Source organism: Vigna unguiculata, chromosome 5 (genome assembly GCF_037176805.1).
Source record: "Vigna unguiculata cultivar grain cowpea cultivar isolate G323 ecotype 2 chromosome 5, ASM3717680v1, whole genome shotgun sequence".
Lineage (NCBI taxonomy): Eukaryota > Viridiplantae > Streptophyta > Magnoliopsida > Fabales > Fabaceae > Vigna > Vigna unguiculata.
This window is the reverse complement of record NC_140796.1, coordinates 4,530,186-4,546,805: the sequence shown is the minus strand read 5'-3', so window position 1 is coordinate 4,546,805 and position 16,620 is coordinate 4,530,186. Positions and strand designations below refer to the sequence as shown.

General features: G+C 26.3%; 1 protein-coding gene and 1 pseudogene across 2 annotated transcripts; one reads left to right on the top strand and one right to left on the bottom strand.

Moving 5' to 3' along the window:
* The first annotated feature begins 8,049 nt into the window (after positions 1-8,049).
* Positions 8,050-11,718, top strand: LOC114184033 (transcription factor NAI1-like). 2 transcript variants are annotated; one of them, XM_028071267.2, is made up of 4 exons: positions 8,050-8,228; positions 8,373-8,861; positions 10,600-10,956; positions 11,337-11,716. In XM_028071267.2, the coding sequence occupies exons 1-4, from the start codon at positions 8,193-8,195 to the stop codon at positions 11,421-11,423; spliced, it is 969 nt and encodes a 322-aa protein (XP_027927068.1). In that variant the 5' UTR covers positions 8,050-8,192; the 3' UTR covers positions 11,424-11,716. The 2 variants fall into 2 exon arrangements, with proteins under 2 accessions (XP_027927068.1, XP_027927067.1); XM_028071266.2 differs by having other exon boundaries at positions 8,056-8,228; positions 8,364-8,861; positions 11,337-11,718.
* A 2,588-nt stretch (positions 11,719-14,306) lies between these two features.
* LOC146885998 (transcription factor bHLH25-like) lies at positions 14,307-16,100 on the bottom strand (annotated as a pseudogene).
* Between the last annotated feature and the right edge of the window lie 520 nt (positions 16,101-16,620).

The following is a 16,620-nucleotide window of genomic DNA, read 5'->3' as shown; positions in this document are numbered from 1 at the left end:
AGAACAACCTCATCATCTTCTATAAACTAGGTTAAATTTTAAAAATAGGTTTGAATCAACTTCACAAGAATGCAGAAGCACCGAGAGCTAATACTACAACAAAAAAACTTTATTAACCATAACACTAAAAGATATGATATGAAAATGATATTTGGAATATTATTGAACCATCTAAATTATTCTTTTTAGGATTTTCTATAAATGCTTTGAGGGGGTCTAATAAGAAATTAGGGTTGTACATATAATGGTTTATTTGATTCATGATTTTCAAATGTTTTTCTTTAATCTTGGTGGGAGAATGTCCATGGTGTTTTGTTTATATATATATATATATATATATATATATATATATATATATATATATTATCTTTTATTTTTCTATTATGTATAAGAATTATTAGGATAATAAAATGGTATTTTTTTGATATATTTTGTTGTTATTATGAAAGAAGATTAAATTGTTGTTTTTGATAATTTTTACATTAGAAATGTTAACGAGACAAGTAGGGTACGGGGAGTAGCTTCTCCGTATCCTATCTGTTGGATAAATATTTGCTTCGTACTCGTTTCTATATTTGTGTGAGTATCTATTATACAAGTATCCATATGTTTTTTTAATATCTGCGGGTACCCACGAGTATTTACAAAAAAAGTTAAATATTTAAAAATATATTTTAATCATAAATTCAAATAAAAATATAACACATAATATTCATAAATTTCAAACAAAGTCCAAATAACCCATATAAGAAATTTAACATATTCAAAAATACATAAAATTTATATTTTTCACTCGTACAAAAATTTGTAATATTCATGTAGAAGTTCAAAAAGAAAGTAACTAATATACAAAAGTGTATTTTTTTTTCACGCGAACCGCGGGCCAACCCGTGCGGACTACGGGTTATTTGGGCCAATGGACTCAATATCTCAACCCGTTCCTCTTTTTCTTTTCTTTTTTTGCGGGCCGGCACATCAGGCCAAACCCACATTGCCACTCATAGGGTTTGAGGGGTGAGAGAAAGAATAAAATATTAGGAGATCGAATGTAAGAAAAGATCATATTTATTTATAAGAAAATGATATTCTAACAACCAAATTTTGACAACAATTTTTACAACATGATGTGGCATCTTCCCTATGACTCCTTGGTAAAATAAATTATAAAATCAAATTGACATTGCAATGTGTTGTAAAGATTGTTGTCAAAATTTGATAGTTAGAATATCATTTTCCTTATTTATATTTAAAATGAGACACATTACGTACCATGTCAAAAGAACCATTACTAATTTAAATGTGATATAGAAAAGATCTAATTGACCAAAATTTAGGAAAATAAAGACCTTATTAAATATTGAACAAAATAAAGACCAAATTAAACAAACTAGGGAAACTAAATTATAATTTAAACCTTTAATTAATTTAAAAAAATTTGAAAATTGTTTTGGAAAATAAAAAAAACCAAATTTTGAAAAAAGAACCGATTCACGTCTTGATTGAAGATATTACTGTTAACTTTTTGAACAAATTTGTTATTGCTTATAAAAAAAATTCAGACAAAAACTTTTAAAATAAAAGAAAAAACAAATTTTCAGTAAGTTAAGGGGGTATTTGTAAAATTTCTCTCCTATAATTTTTAAATTTTTTATTTTACTTGTAAATTGATTTTGATATACGGAATGTCAATTATTATTATTATTATTATTATTATTTATTTTAAAATTATTTATAATAAAAATCTTCTAATAATATCTACACTAATGTTAACTTAAGCTTTTCTAAATAAGAGAATAAAAAACATAGTCTACATTTTGGATTTACCATGCTCGACGATATCAATTTTTTCGTACCATTATGTAAATATATCATAATTAACGAATAAATAGGTTAATATAGAAAACGTATATACTTTCTCACTATACCACAATAAATGTATTTTCATCAACAAGAAAGGCACAATAAAATAATTTAACTAAGAAAAAAAAAACTATTTATATACTACTGAAAAATAGTGGTATGAATTAAAATTACAATGAATATAACATTTTACCAAAAGTCAAATTATGAACTTTAATACTCTTAATCTAACCAACATTTTAGTGCATCATATGAATAATATGACATAGCTGTGAATCAATACAATGATCATGTAAGGATATATATATATATATATATATATATATATATATTATTTGTGTTTTTCACATGTTTTAAATAACTTTTTTTCTAATGTATTAAAAGTTGTCTTGTAACACCTACGTAGCATGGGACATTAATATCTTTTTAGCAATTATTCATATTTCTTTTTCTGCATTTGAATGATTACGAAGGCATATACAATTTTGATTTTTACTTCATGTTCATTTTTAACTATTATCTTTTTTGTTTTCTTTTTTCTCTGTCTCTGTCTTTAACTTTTCTTATGTGTTTATTTCCTTTTCTCTTACATTTGTCGGTTTGTCATGTTTCGTCCTATTCATGTCTAAAAAATGTTATTAAAAATATTTTGGTGATGTTATACTCTAAATTTTATAGCATCTACATAGCTTGTTATATTTAATATATTTTTCCTTATGTTTTTGTCTTTTGTTTCTTTTGTTTTCTTTTACTTTTTTATTTTTACTACCACTCAATATAAACGTTTCAAAAATTCTAGCCAATTAAGCTGTGTCTTATTCTCGTACGATTATTCTAATTTGCTACCTAATCTTCATGATTAAAATTTGTGGAGTTTGACTATTGTGATTATGGTTATGATTTGATGCAGACATAAAGTAATCCCACCAAAGGTAAAATTAAAATAATTTTGTAATTAGATGGTTATGTACTGTTCTATCTACCCAATATTGTAATTATGCTAGTTACTAAATAAAAAATCAAAATTTTGTTGATAACATTTAACATGTTAAAACTAATTTTCTCTAAAAAGACTATGTTAAAAAGGATCAGTTTTATCTTATACTTTTATATATTAATAGATGATGCAAAATACCACTCTCAACTATTGGTTAGTAAGTATATTCTACAATCATTATATTTGTGGAAATTTTACATGTTAATTGAGTGAAGAGTGTGAATGGTTGATTTATAAATAAGGTATATTTCGACCGGATCGACTAGGTCGAAATTTACCGAATTTTAGTCGAAGTAGATTCGGTTAAATTTGATTGTTTTGTAGTTGGGAAAAACTTGACAAAATTTTAGTTGGACCGACTTGATTGAATTCTGTTGAATTTCAGTTGGAATCAACTAAATCGAATTTCGGGTAGGGTTGATTTAGTCGTACTTAGGTTCGGACCGACTTGGTCGAATTTTTCTAGGGGTGACTGGACCGAATACCACCAAATTTTGGTTGGGGCAACTCAGTCGAATATCGATCAGGGGGCGACTAGACCGAAGTCAGCAAAATTTCTACAAGGACCGACTCGATCGAGTTTGGCCAAATTTCAAACGAGCCCGACTTGACCGAATTCAACCGAATTTTGGAAGGACTGACTTGGCAAATTTTAGTCGAGGCTGACTCGGCCAAATTTTAGCCAAACCAACTCGACCAAATACATAGTATTTCATTCGAGGCTGACTTGACCAAATTTCGATTGAATTTGAAAAAATTTATGCGAGACCGACTCGATGGAAGTCAGTTGAATTTCTTTGGGGGTCGGCCAACTCATCCGAATTCATCCAAATTTCGATCGGTGTCAATTCTACCGAATTTCAATCAACCTTTGGCCAGGGTCAACCCGTCTCTGCCTTGAGTCTGGACTGGCCCGACTTGACCTTCATCTCAGACCGACCTAGTTCAACCTATGTCCAAGCTGACCAATCTCGACCTTTGACCTATCTAAATTCAAAGAATGGACATCCAAAGTATAATAATACTAAAATGTAAGTAAGATTAAAATCCAAATTTAATAAAATAAGTTTTAGATGAATTAAATATTTAATCAATTGAATTTTAGATCACTTGAACATGAGAAAACTAGATTGGATCAAAATATGGGATTTTTTGTCTACCCTATATGCATCACTAATAGAGTATTAAGAGAATATGCCATCAATATGATAAAAAAAAAAATGAGCAAAAAATATTAATATTGAACATTTTAAAAAGTGTGGTAGGTTCATGACGAGACTTTAACCTTTATGCATGTGAGTTTTGTTATGGACATGTTGGCAAATTACCAAATTACAATAGTTACTAGAAGAATCTCTTCCTCAAACACATGATTCCCATGTTTTACAAAATTTTTATTTTATTGCAAACCATGATGTTTGTGTTATAATTGTTTTTATTGACGTGTGACAAAAACTGTTTGGTATCGAAAACTAGCAAAATATAAGGAATGTGACGTCATCAATTATAAAATGTTTGTTGATAGAAGGTCGATACTTTAGTTTTTTATTTTTTTTATAATTATAACTTAAGTAGATGGAGTATGGTTGTAAAATGTAAATTAAATATAAATTATCAACATTTCAGAAAAATAATGTTTGGAAATATCAATGATAAATATAAATGATTTTAAATGTAGAATTAGAAAGAATAGTAGAATATGAGTGTTGAATTAACTAAGTTGATAATTAGTGAACATGTATTTAAATATCTTCTAAAATAAGTGAAAATTTTGGTACCTTTTGTTTCTCGTAAATAATTAATCTATTAAAAAAGAAGGATTTTTCTTTTTCTTTTAAGAAAATTGTGGAGATCTTTTAAATTCTTTACATACTTTGGTGAAAATGGAATTCCTCCACCCACAAAAAATATAACTGTAATAAAAAGAATGATGAAGTTTTAAAATTAAAAAAAAAAAACCTTACTACAAATTATTCTACATATCTAGGTAAAAGAAAATAAAATTTACTAATCAATATTATTATAATTATTACAAGAAATTTTTGAAATAACAATTAATTTTAGAGACCGAGAATAATTGGTTAGTATAGTTAAACACTATTTTGAACATAATCAAAATTTGTATCACTAATTATAAATTTTTATTTGTAATATAACATTAACTATTTTAGATATTAATAATTTTTAAGTTATAAATTGGTATCCAAATTAATACAGTGATATTGTGAAATCTAAAATTTGTTATTATTCTGGGATTTTTTTATATAATAAATGTTAGTTTTGTAGTAAATATTAATAAGATATATTTATGATGTTTTTGTTAAATATAAGTATCAATTTTATAATAGTGAATATATTTATATATATATATAATATTTTATTTGTAAAATAAATAAAATTAAAATAATAATTTATGGTGTTCATATTATATCATGCCAAATAATTATGCTTACAATAAATAAATACATGATAAATTAATGAAATGAGATTAAAGACAAATAACTCCATAAAAGTAACATAAAATAGATAAGTATAATGAATAAAATATATAATATAAAAAATTACAAATATCTCATCTTTATCTAATATTAGAAAATAAAAGAGCAAATTTGATACAATGATTTAAAAATTATTTCTTACTTTACTCACGTAATTTTGTTCTCATATTTTCTTAAACTTGCTAATTTTTTGTATGTTGAATTGAAAAACTGTCCAAATCATATGTATACAGAAAAATTTGTAAAGATTAATTATAATCTAATTAGAATATTTTATTTCATTTTAGTCATGAATAGATTAGGGAAGGATAAGATTGTATTGTATCGTATCGCATGTATAAAGTTAATTTTTTTTATTTGTTTTTGTTCATGTATTAATCAAATAATCATTTGATATTATTTAATTTTTTTAATACATTAATAATTTAAAAATAATAAATTGAATTGTCTAACAATAATTGAGCAATAAAAACATTGCATTAGAAATTAAATATTATATTAAAAATTTGAAATATTTCATTGGATTTTCAGGTTGTATCATCCCTCCCTCCAAAGGTATCTATTATCTCAATTAAATTGTTATGTAATATTTTTTCATTAAGTTATGAAGAAATAGAATTCACCTCCAACAACAATTATTACTACTTAAAATTCTCATATTACACGAAAATTTTCTTGTAAATTTGTTAAAATAATTTGCAAGAAAAGACGTTTTTCTACTATTTTTTTGAAAGATCTGAATTGGCAGGTAATTCTTTCATTGTAATTATTTCCTACAAAATTATAAAATTCGTAAATATTTTCTACAAAATTTGTTGCGAAAAGTATTTCATACAAAATATTTTGCAACAAAATTGACAGCAATTTCCTGTAAATTTTTTTTCAAAACAAAATTTATAAGTATTTCGTAGAAAAAATTTTCAAAACAAAATTGACAGAAAATATGAGTTTTTTTAGTAATGTATATTTATGTATACTTATAAGGTACTCAGATTATCCAAATATAATATAATAACAAACATATATTAAGTGATTATCAAAAATAAAAATACCCTAAGAATTTTGTTCAACCACAAATCTTGCTATATAATCACAATATGTTGTAATTAACATTATGTATACACAATAATTAACCATAATAAAAGAAGTATGATATATATATATATATATATATATATATATATATATATATATATATATATATATATATATATATATATATATATATATATATATATATATATATATATATATATATATTAATTAGTTTCATAACCTTTTCGGATTCACGATCATGCTAAAACTTTGACAAACTTACTTCAAAATAAAATAAAATAAAGTTTCACTCATTTACTATGAAAAGTAAAATAAACTACTTTTTGGCACTTTTGTTACAATAATTGTCATAGTGGTCTCAGTCTTATATCCAACAAGTTCCACTTTTTGCTATTAATCTATTCTGATCACTGATTAACTCATATACTACGTAGTCCATACCTAAAATTTATATAATATATCGTGCAATAATAAAGGGACAAAAAACAAAAGAGGGAAAATGACAAATGTAATATAAAAATAATGAAAAGTATTTTATAAATTATATATTAATTGCGTTTTATTATAGTGATCAGACTATATATAAATATCATCATCATTATGATTATAAGAAAATAGTGGATAATATTTAAAAAGAAAATATACAATAAGTGATGCGTCAATGATTTAAAAATGAAAAGAAAAATTATTGGAATATTTAACAAGTGAAATGTTCATGTGATTTTCTGTATTATTGTTTTCTTTATAAAATACATGAGATGAAAATAAATAAAAACAAAAGGATAACTTTTAAATATATTTCATTGAAACTAAATAAAATTAATAAAGTAACATTTAAATTTATTTGATTGAGAAAGTCAAAAATAAAAGGGAAGAGTTAAAATATATATAAAAAAATATAATAATGTTTTTTATATAAAATGATACTAAATATCGAATAAAATTTTAATATATATATAGTTTAAACTCCATGAATCGTATTTCACCATAATATTTCATAAAAAAGAGACAACAACCAAAAAAAAATATCATGCAACCAAACGAAAACTATAATAAACTTAACATATTACCAAACCAAAATCATAATAATCTTAACGTATATTTATTTTTTTATATTGCCCAACAATTTAAATTAATTGTTTTTAAAATTTTCTTCACTACCTACCGAACAAGATACACAATAGATATATAAAGATGGTGAAATATTTGCATCATACAAATTAGTCACCTCTAAAACCAATAAATAATTTTTACTACTAAGAGGGATCTTTAGAAGGATTTTATTCTATATTTTATATCACGTGACATTACCTCTGGATAAATCAGCCTATATAAATTTTGTTTCAATAATAATGTCTGATACCTGATACATTCACACTTGTATAAAATTTTATTTATATTTAAACTTTTTACAACATAAAAATTATTCTAATATTTAAAATATTACTTTTTTATTTTAAGACTAAATCTGTTATAAAATGTTAATTTTTTTATTTTAGGGATTTTGTTTACACCACCTGCCATAAAATGAAAACGATGTAAATGATAATATAATGCCCAATTTGTTTTTAGTCAACGGAAGTTTGCTTGAAAGGAGTATTAATTACCCATGACCTAATAATTGCATGAAAGGTGTGACAAAAAAAAAGATCATCCTAGTATACAATTACTATATATAAAAGATGAACCTTGTTCCAGTCACAGACACTGCAATATTCTGATACACAAGTTTCAAGTGCTGATACACAAAGTTCAAGAACTTCTCATCAGATCCATAGAACATGGAAGATTCATTGGAGAATTGGATTTCCAATCTGGTAAAACCTCTCTCAGAACCACATCTACTTTCAATTTCTGGGTTTCTCAGAATGCATTATTCTGCTATATATATATATATACATCCATGAACAGACCAGGGAAAAAACAGAAAAGTTCACAGCTTTTGTTCTTAGTTGTCACAGGAAATGGAAGACTATGATGCTGTGTTGAGTGAGAGCAATGTTTCATTTGATGAGCAACAGTTTCTGAGAGAGATTCTTGAGGAGCCACAGAATCTGAGTCCCAGCAACAGCAGTGTGTCATTTGATGAGGCAATTGGTGACACTCTGCACAAAAGCTACAGTTCAAACTCCATCAAGTCTTTGAAAACATCATCATCATCATATGGCTCTGCAGCCACCAGATACCTTCTCTCTTTTGATACTTCAACTGCTGAGCCAATCACAGATCATAAGCATGGTTCATCAGTGCAGGGATGTTGCAGTAAAAAAAGGGGTGGTGGTGCTGTGGTGAAAGATGGAGCTGAGTTTGAAGCAGTTATGGCTCAGCCAAGAAAGAGGGTTAGAAGGTCTTGTGAGACACAGCATCACATCATGGCTGAGAGGAAAAGGAGACAGGAACTCACGGGGAGCATCATAGCACTTTCAGCCACCATTCCTGGACTCAAGAGGGTCAGTTACTACATCATCAACTTTTTCATAAAATTACTATTCTAAATATATATCATTTTTTTTACTAATGCATTTTCTTTTTGATATAATATATATATATATATATATATATATATATATATATATATATATATATGCAATGGCGGACCTTGGTTGGGACAAAGAGAGCCATGGCTCTCCCAAGCTTTTAATTATATATATATATATATATATGTATATTATTTTTATTAAGTTTTATATATTATGTATTTTAATTGTTTAAAAAGTAAAATAAAAATTAATTTGATGGATTAATAAATGGATTAAAAAGATTAAGGTTTTATATTTAGTTATAAGATTTATCCACAACAAGTCATAAAAAAGTATGAAATAAAAGAAAGACATATTAGGAAAAAGAAATTGGAGAACAGAGATAACAAATATGCATACTCACACAATCTCATGAATAAGTATCCTAATATGATATATGTATGTTAGATTTATGATTCTTCCATTACAATATTTCTCCCAAATTAAGTTTTTCCAAATTAGTATGAACCCTAATTATGATTCTAGAAATTTTTTGTATGAAATTGGCATGAACCCTAATTATATTTTCTCAAATTAGTATAACCCAACATTATAAAATGTTGATATTTTGTATTTTCAACTGCATACAATGAATTAGTTAAATACTCTTGAATTGAAATAAAAATTAGAATACTCATTTATGTGAATTCAACAAATTAAGAAAATTAAAACTTGAAAAATTTGAATTGCATGATTTAAATAAAGAAAATAATTTTTTTAATTACAATTTTTTTTATATAAAATATCTAATTTGACATCCCTACATATTTTTTTCAAGTTCTGCCAATATATATATATATATATATATATATATATGTGTGTGTGTTTTTGTATTGTAGTGTGATTGACTTATTTTGTTTTGTTACTTTTCGAGTCAACTCATTTAATAAAAGTCTAGTTGTTATATTTATAAGATAATAGTAAGGTAATTTAATTTTGATTTCCCTTGTTTGTTTCTTGGGCTTTGCTTCTTCTTCTCCTTCATCTTCCTCTGTATTCTTTTTGCAGGGATTAAACTTGCTTTATTGAAGTAATATAAATTGATAAAATATGCAATGAAATAGTTTGATATGTTGTTTTATATTTTCAACACGTCCTTTTTTAATGGAAAAGTTAATATTAACACGTTTTAGAATTAAAAAAAAAAAGTACATAAATTCACATGTGTTAATATCTAATATTAAAACGGTAATCATGTATCATCAATTAACTTTTGGATAACTAAAACAAATAAAAAAGGTTTTTTTTTTTTTATTATTGTTCTTTCCACCTAAATAATTGTAGTGTTTCTTGGTTATGCTTGATTAGGTATGGAATCCCTCCTCAAACGGGTTGTCCTAACATTATTTTGTTAATGACTTTCTAATTTTAATTTTGAAATTATTTATTAAACAAAAATAATTATTGGGCAGAGAATAGGGCAGTTGGATCCACTACAACCATTATCACTACAAATCGAAAATATTATTTTATTCAAAACATGACACGAGCAAGCTAATGATAAGGCAATATTTAAAGAAAGTTTTCACGGCCCACTTCCCAAATGCATTATTGTTGTTTTTGTGATGCAAAGCACTTAAACAAATATAATATATCCTAAAATTAAGTTGAATATTTAAAAATTGTGTTACTTTCTGTTAACGGTAAGATTTTGTGTGTGACTTTGCAGATGGACAAGGCTTATGTACTTCGTGAAGCAGTGAATTACACAAGACAACTTCAAGAGAGAGTGAAAGAGTTGGAAAATCAAAACAGTGAGAAAAAAGTAGTACATCATTCATCAACGTTGGTAACAAAATCTCAAGTCTCCTCCTCAAACAAAAGCAGTGAAACCAACAAAGAATCACTGTTCGAGGTTGAAGCAAGAGTCCTAGACGAGGAAGTACTCATTGGAATCCATTGTGAGAAGCAAAAGGACATAGTCTGCAACATACTTGCTTTTCTTGAAAAGCTTCATCTTTCCCCAACCAGTAGCAGTGTATTACCATTCGGCACTTCTACTCTTATAATCCACATCATTTCCCAGGTATACATATATACATCAAACACCTTTCATGAACCTTTATTATGATTATTCTTGAGTTATATTTAAAGTTCACTTCTTAATATGATATCAGAGTCATAGATTAAAGAGTCTGTCCTAACGAGATTTGTTGTTTGTTCATCCTATTGTGTCATCCGTTATTCGGAAGATTTGTCATTTATTGAACCTATCATGTCAACTGTTCTGGAATCACTGTCACATCATTTATTAATGTCTAATCCCACATTGTATATGTCCGGACGTCGTCAGGCTTAAAATCCGGTTATTAACTATTATTCATTTGAATTATACACATACAGTTATGTATTATGGTGTGTGAAACTATGCAAATGCATGATCTCTGATGTTCTGTTATTATGCAGATGGATGAGGAATGCAGAATGAACATGGATGAGCTAGTGAAGAATATGAGAGAATATCTGTTGGATGTGTATGACATGCAACAGTGAGTTTGTGATCCGTGCTAGTGCATCAAACATGTTCTTGGATTGTATACCATTGAGAAAAAAAAAAATACATCAAGTTTATGGATTGTACTATGGATTGTGATGTGAAGCTGTGCTCTGGTGGTTTGGTTTGGTTTTTCTTATGAAACAATTGAAACCTGTGAACATGGTTTGTTAATATTCACGTGCTGTAGTGTCAAGATCTTAGGTTTGTGTACATATACAAACAATGTTTCATCATAAACATTTTAATATATTGTTTAGTATTTTCATCTTTTAATTGAAGTCCTCTTGTGTGAGATATTATTCCTTTTAGTTTTAGATTTAATGAGTGTACCTTAATTATAAAACATATTTTATTAAAGATTGCAATGTAACTCAAGATTTATATTGATGTTGTGGAAAATGGTTTTGTTAATGAGACAGGAAAAACAGAGGAAACTGTAAAAGTGAAGAAAGGAAAAAATGGATATGATGTGGAAAAAATTCAAATTACAAATTACTAGTGCAAATAAAACATTATTTTTGCAATAAAATTTCAAATTACTCAAATGGATATTAAAAAACAAAATGAGAAAAAATAATTAAAATTTCATCTATTCAATAAAACATGATGCAAATTACTAGTGCAAGATAAATACTTTATGTTCTTAGATTTAATGTGAATCATTATATCGGTTAATTATGAGAAATAACATAAATATGAGTTGGTTAAAAGTGGAATATCTTCTTCACCATACTTCTCTTTTATGAAAAGAGACAGTTCTTGAATCTTAAAACCTTTTAAGCTGCAAAAAAGAAAAAATATTTCAAACATAAGTTTCATTATAAAACACAAATAAAAGGAAAATTTTGCTAAAATCATTACAAAAATTCAACCTTATTGACATTGACAATAATTAAGATGTGCACAACAATGAAAAAAAATATATAATTACCTATTTTTCGATAGTAATAAAATTCTATCGATAAAATAAATTTTTTAAATTTAATTCCAGGGAAGCTTTTCACACGTTATATTTGAATAATCATAAAAAAAGCACATTTTTTAAATTGATTTCTTTTATGGACCAACATAAATAAAATAACATTAATGATGTGAACATCAAAGAATGATAGGGTTGGAGAAAAAGGACTAGAAGGACATAACCTATAGGAGACAAAAGAATACCATTCGGAGAACATTTTTTGACATGAAGGCATATAAGAGAATCAAAACCAGAAATGTAAGATATCAAATTAAAACTTTGAAGAGGAGAATCACTTCTCTAAATAGATAATGCTCTACAACTCTATAACTCATAGTTCTTCATATATCCAAAAGTGAATGAAGAGGATATGTTTTTTATAATCTAGACTGTCAAAATCAGTTAAAATCTACAAAATTTGGCTCATCACAGATTCGGATTAGGTTGGGTTGAAATTTTCTTACAAATTTCAATACAAGTTGATTTTTAACCCGACTCACCCGAGTTGAACCTGTGATGAGTCAGGTTGACTCACCAATCCACAAATGAAGGGTTATACAAGTGTTTTTTATTAAGTTGGACTTTGCATTCAGGTCATGTTAGGTTATTTCTTTTAGCCGATACTGAAAAAAGTAAAAAAATTGTATTCTTTTTAATTAACTGAATCCGTGAACCAACCAACCCGTGGTGGACCGAACCGAATTTAAATTTTTTGGCTCGCTAATAAATGAGCCGAATTAAATTGACTCACTAAATAATCAACTCGTAATTGATCGAGTTGGATCGAAACTGATTATCCATTTTGACCGCTCCTTTATAACCTCTTTGGTAAATAAAAAAAAATTGAAAATTCATTTCGATATAAAATAATGTATACTGAAAATTCATAAGTGTGGCTTAATCATTGTTTTTGCTTTGCGTCGAATTTTGTTTGTTTCAGCGGTGATTTCACATCAATTGGACTTGTTTGTACGAAGAGGTCGAACATGATGATGATGTGCGATGTGTCAAGGTCGCGAGTAGTCCAGAAACTACGAAAATTCTTGAAACAATAAATTATTTTTTATCCTATACAAGTTACACTCAAGAAATAAAAATAATATATGAATAAAAGTAATACAATGTAATATTATAATAAAAGTAATTTTTTTTAACCAAATGACGTTTATAGTCTGTGTTTTTTCTTAATTTTTATTTTATTTCTCTTCAATTAAACAATTTTAATTTTAACCTTTACTTTCTTAGATTCTTCATAAGTGTTATTTAATTTTAACACACACGCGCACGCGTGTGTATATATATATATATATATATATATATATATATATATATATATATATATATATATATATATATATATATATATATATATATATATGTATATATATATATATATATAAACTAATTAAATATTAAATATATTATAAACAAGAAATACAATAATTATTGTTTTCTTAAATTTTAAAAGTAAAAATATTTCCAAAACATTTGAAAAACGAAAGAAGAGGGGATGTATAGTGAAGTCAACCTCGCGGCCATCAATTTTACATTTAATTCTGACATGAAAATTATATATACTTTTGGATATTTGTCTAATTCAAGTCTAATTAACTTGATTAAGAAAGTTTGTTTTGATTTGGTGAAGGGTTCTTCTGGTAAGTGGGACCAGCTATGTAGCTAAATCACAGTTTTCTTTCTCCTTATAATTATTAGAATAATAAATATTTAAAGTAATTAAATTTCATATTCTTTAATTTTTCAATCTTAAACATTCAACAAATTTTGAATAGTTCTAAAGCAACTTTCATTATAAAAAAAACTACATATAGGAGAAGACAAGAAGAAGAAAATAAAAGTACAAAAGTGGCACTGCACTTCAAAAGCTTCGGATTCTTAACAACCATGACCATTTTTTGATTCACTTTAACATCTTCTGTGACTTCAAACTCAATAAGCGTCCTCGAAGTGCTTTTATTAGGTCATCAATGATCATGGAATACTCGTCATTCATCTGCAATACCAGCAACATATAAAAATTACAATTCCATTTTTCTATTATAAATACTTATTTTTATCATTAAATATATTTTTAAGTCTTAAAATTAAACGTAAAATTAAAATATGTTTATTCATACGGTCCGAATCGTCGAACTTTAAAAATATCAAATTTTAAACTGATATTTAAATATTATATCATTCGATATATTTTACCTCAAATATTAATTTTAAATATTATTTAATATAAAAATAGAATTGATATGATTAAATTAAAAATTTTATTTATTTATTTTTTAAATTTAAAAATAAAAATATATTTAAAATTTAAAATATAGATAAATATATTTAGTTTTAATTTTTTTGATAAAGATTATACCAAGAAACAAAAGCAACAAAAGCAAGAAGATTGTAACAACCTTTAGATGTGTTCCCATGTTAATATGTCAATTTAATGTAAATAGTTGGGAAGATCTTAAATGCTTCTTGTTTTATATAAGACAAGATAAGGTATACAACAGTGAGACCTTAAAAAGTGTGAACAAACATGACAAGACACTGTTGCTTTGAAAAGTTAAATTTTTTGTACCTTAGCAATAATGGTGACCTTAAATGTTGAACTTCCAAATGGCAACACACTGGAACGTGTCGCACAAAGATGAAGATTGTTGAGCAACGTCAAAGTGTTGTTTGGATTGCGACAAAAAATTCCTATAAGCACTTCCCTGTCTAAAACTGATATCTTCATTTGGGGAAGTTCTTCTTCAACACTTTTGATTTTCTAGCTCTTTCACACGTTCTTTAAGTCGTTTCACATAATCCACAGCTTCACGTACCACACTACTCTTGTTTCTCTGAAAACATGTTTAAATCATTAATCACTGAAAAAAGTCACGTCGTAGTCGGCAATATATGATTGCACAAACACGGTGTTACCAGAAAACGTAAATATTTTTTTATTATAACTTTTTTCAGTGCAGTGCCTCAATTTTTTTTTTATCACGTTGAAAATGATTTCAGAATTGCTCATTTACTTTAGGTGGGTAGGTTTAGACTTTATGTTTTAAAATATGTAAAATCTCAAATCTAACGTTGTGGATCAGAAATAAATTTAATATTTTTTTTGAAAATAACGGGACCCATTTGGATAAGTATTATTTTGATTTTTTTTTCTTATGTTATCTTTTTAATCTAGACTTTGAAAAACTGGACTTTAATTTAATGAGTATAACAAATTACCAGTTTGAAAATCTGACTTCGTAAACTAATTGAAAGCCACTTTTTTTTTTATATATTATATTTTTAGGAGAAGTTGACATATATAGACCCATTCTAATCACGTGAATGAAAACAAAACAATCAGTAATGAAACGACACTTGATTAAAAAAATGAAGAATAATGTCCACGCATGTATATATCCTTTAAAATATTATATACTAAAATGTCGTGTTCCTAAATTTTATTCCTCGAAATTATTTTTGCAAAAAACACAGATTTTTTGGATTTTGTCGTGTCAGCAGAAAGTTCTACGATGTTCTTCGTCAATTCTTCTCTTCTTTTTCTCTCAGCCAATATGTGATGTTGTGTGTTTGTTCTTGGGATCGCGTTTTGTCTCTGTGTCATGCTTTTGGAAGAGTGCTTCTCATGTGCTTCAGAATTAGGGTTATCAGAACACAAAACATGACCAGCAGAAAATGATGAAGTTTTCGAGTTCATGTTACTTTGAAGGTAGGAAGAAGATGAATATTGGTTTATTATAGGATACATTTTTACTCGTTTTTTACTGACACTGAAAAATAAAATTTAACTATGATTAAAATTTTCTTTTTAACAATTTTAGAATCATCGTTTTATAATTGTTATTATTGGAATTTAGAACCTTCAATAACGATTGAAATTGTCATCGCATGCATCATATACAATGATGATCCTATAAAGAACGATCTTAGAATGTGCAATTTAATTTTTTGTCATGTTATGAAGCATAGAATTGTCGTTGTAGGTGCTAACAATGACGAATATCATTACATTTCATTATTCTTTTCAAAATGTTATTTTTGTTTTATGGTATTTACCTCGTTTCAACTACTTACATATATCGTAATTACACACTTCTCATCTAATAATAGTTAAAATCGTTGTCATAATTGATAAACAATAACAATTATGATTACAAATATTGTTATCTCTGTTATTATATATTGTTTAAATGTTATTTTTGTTTTATGGTTTTTAC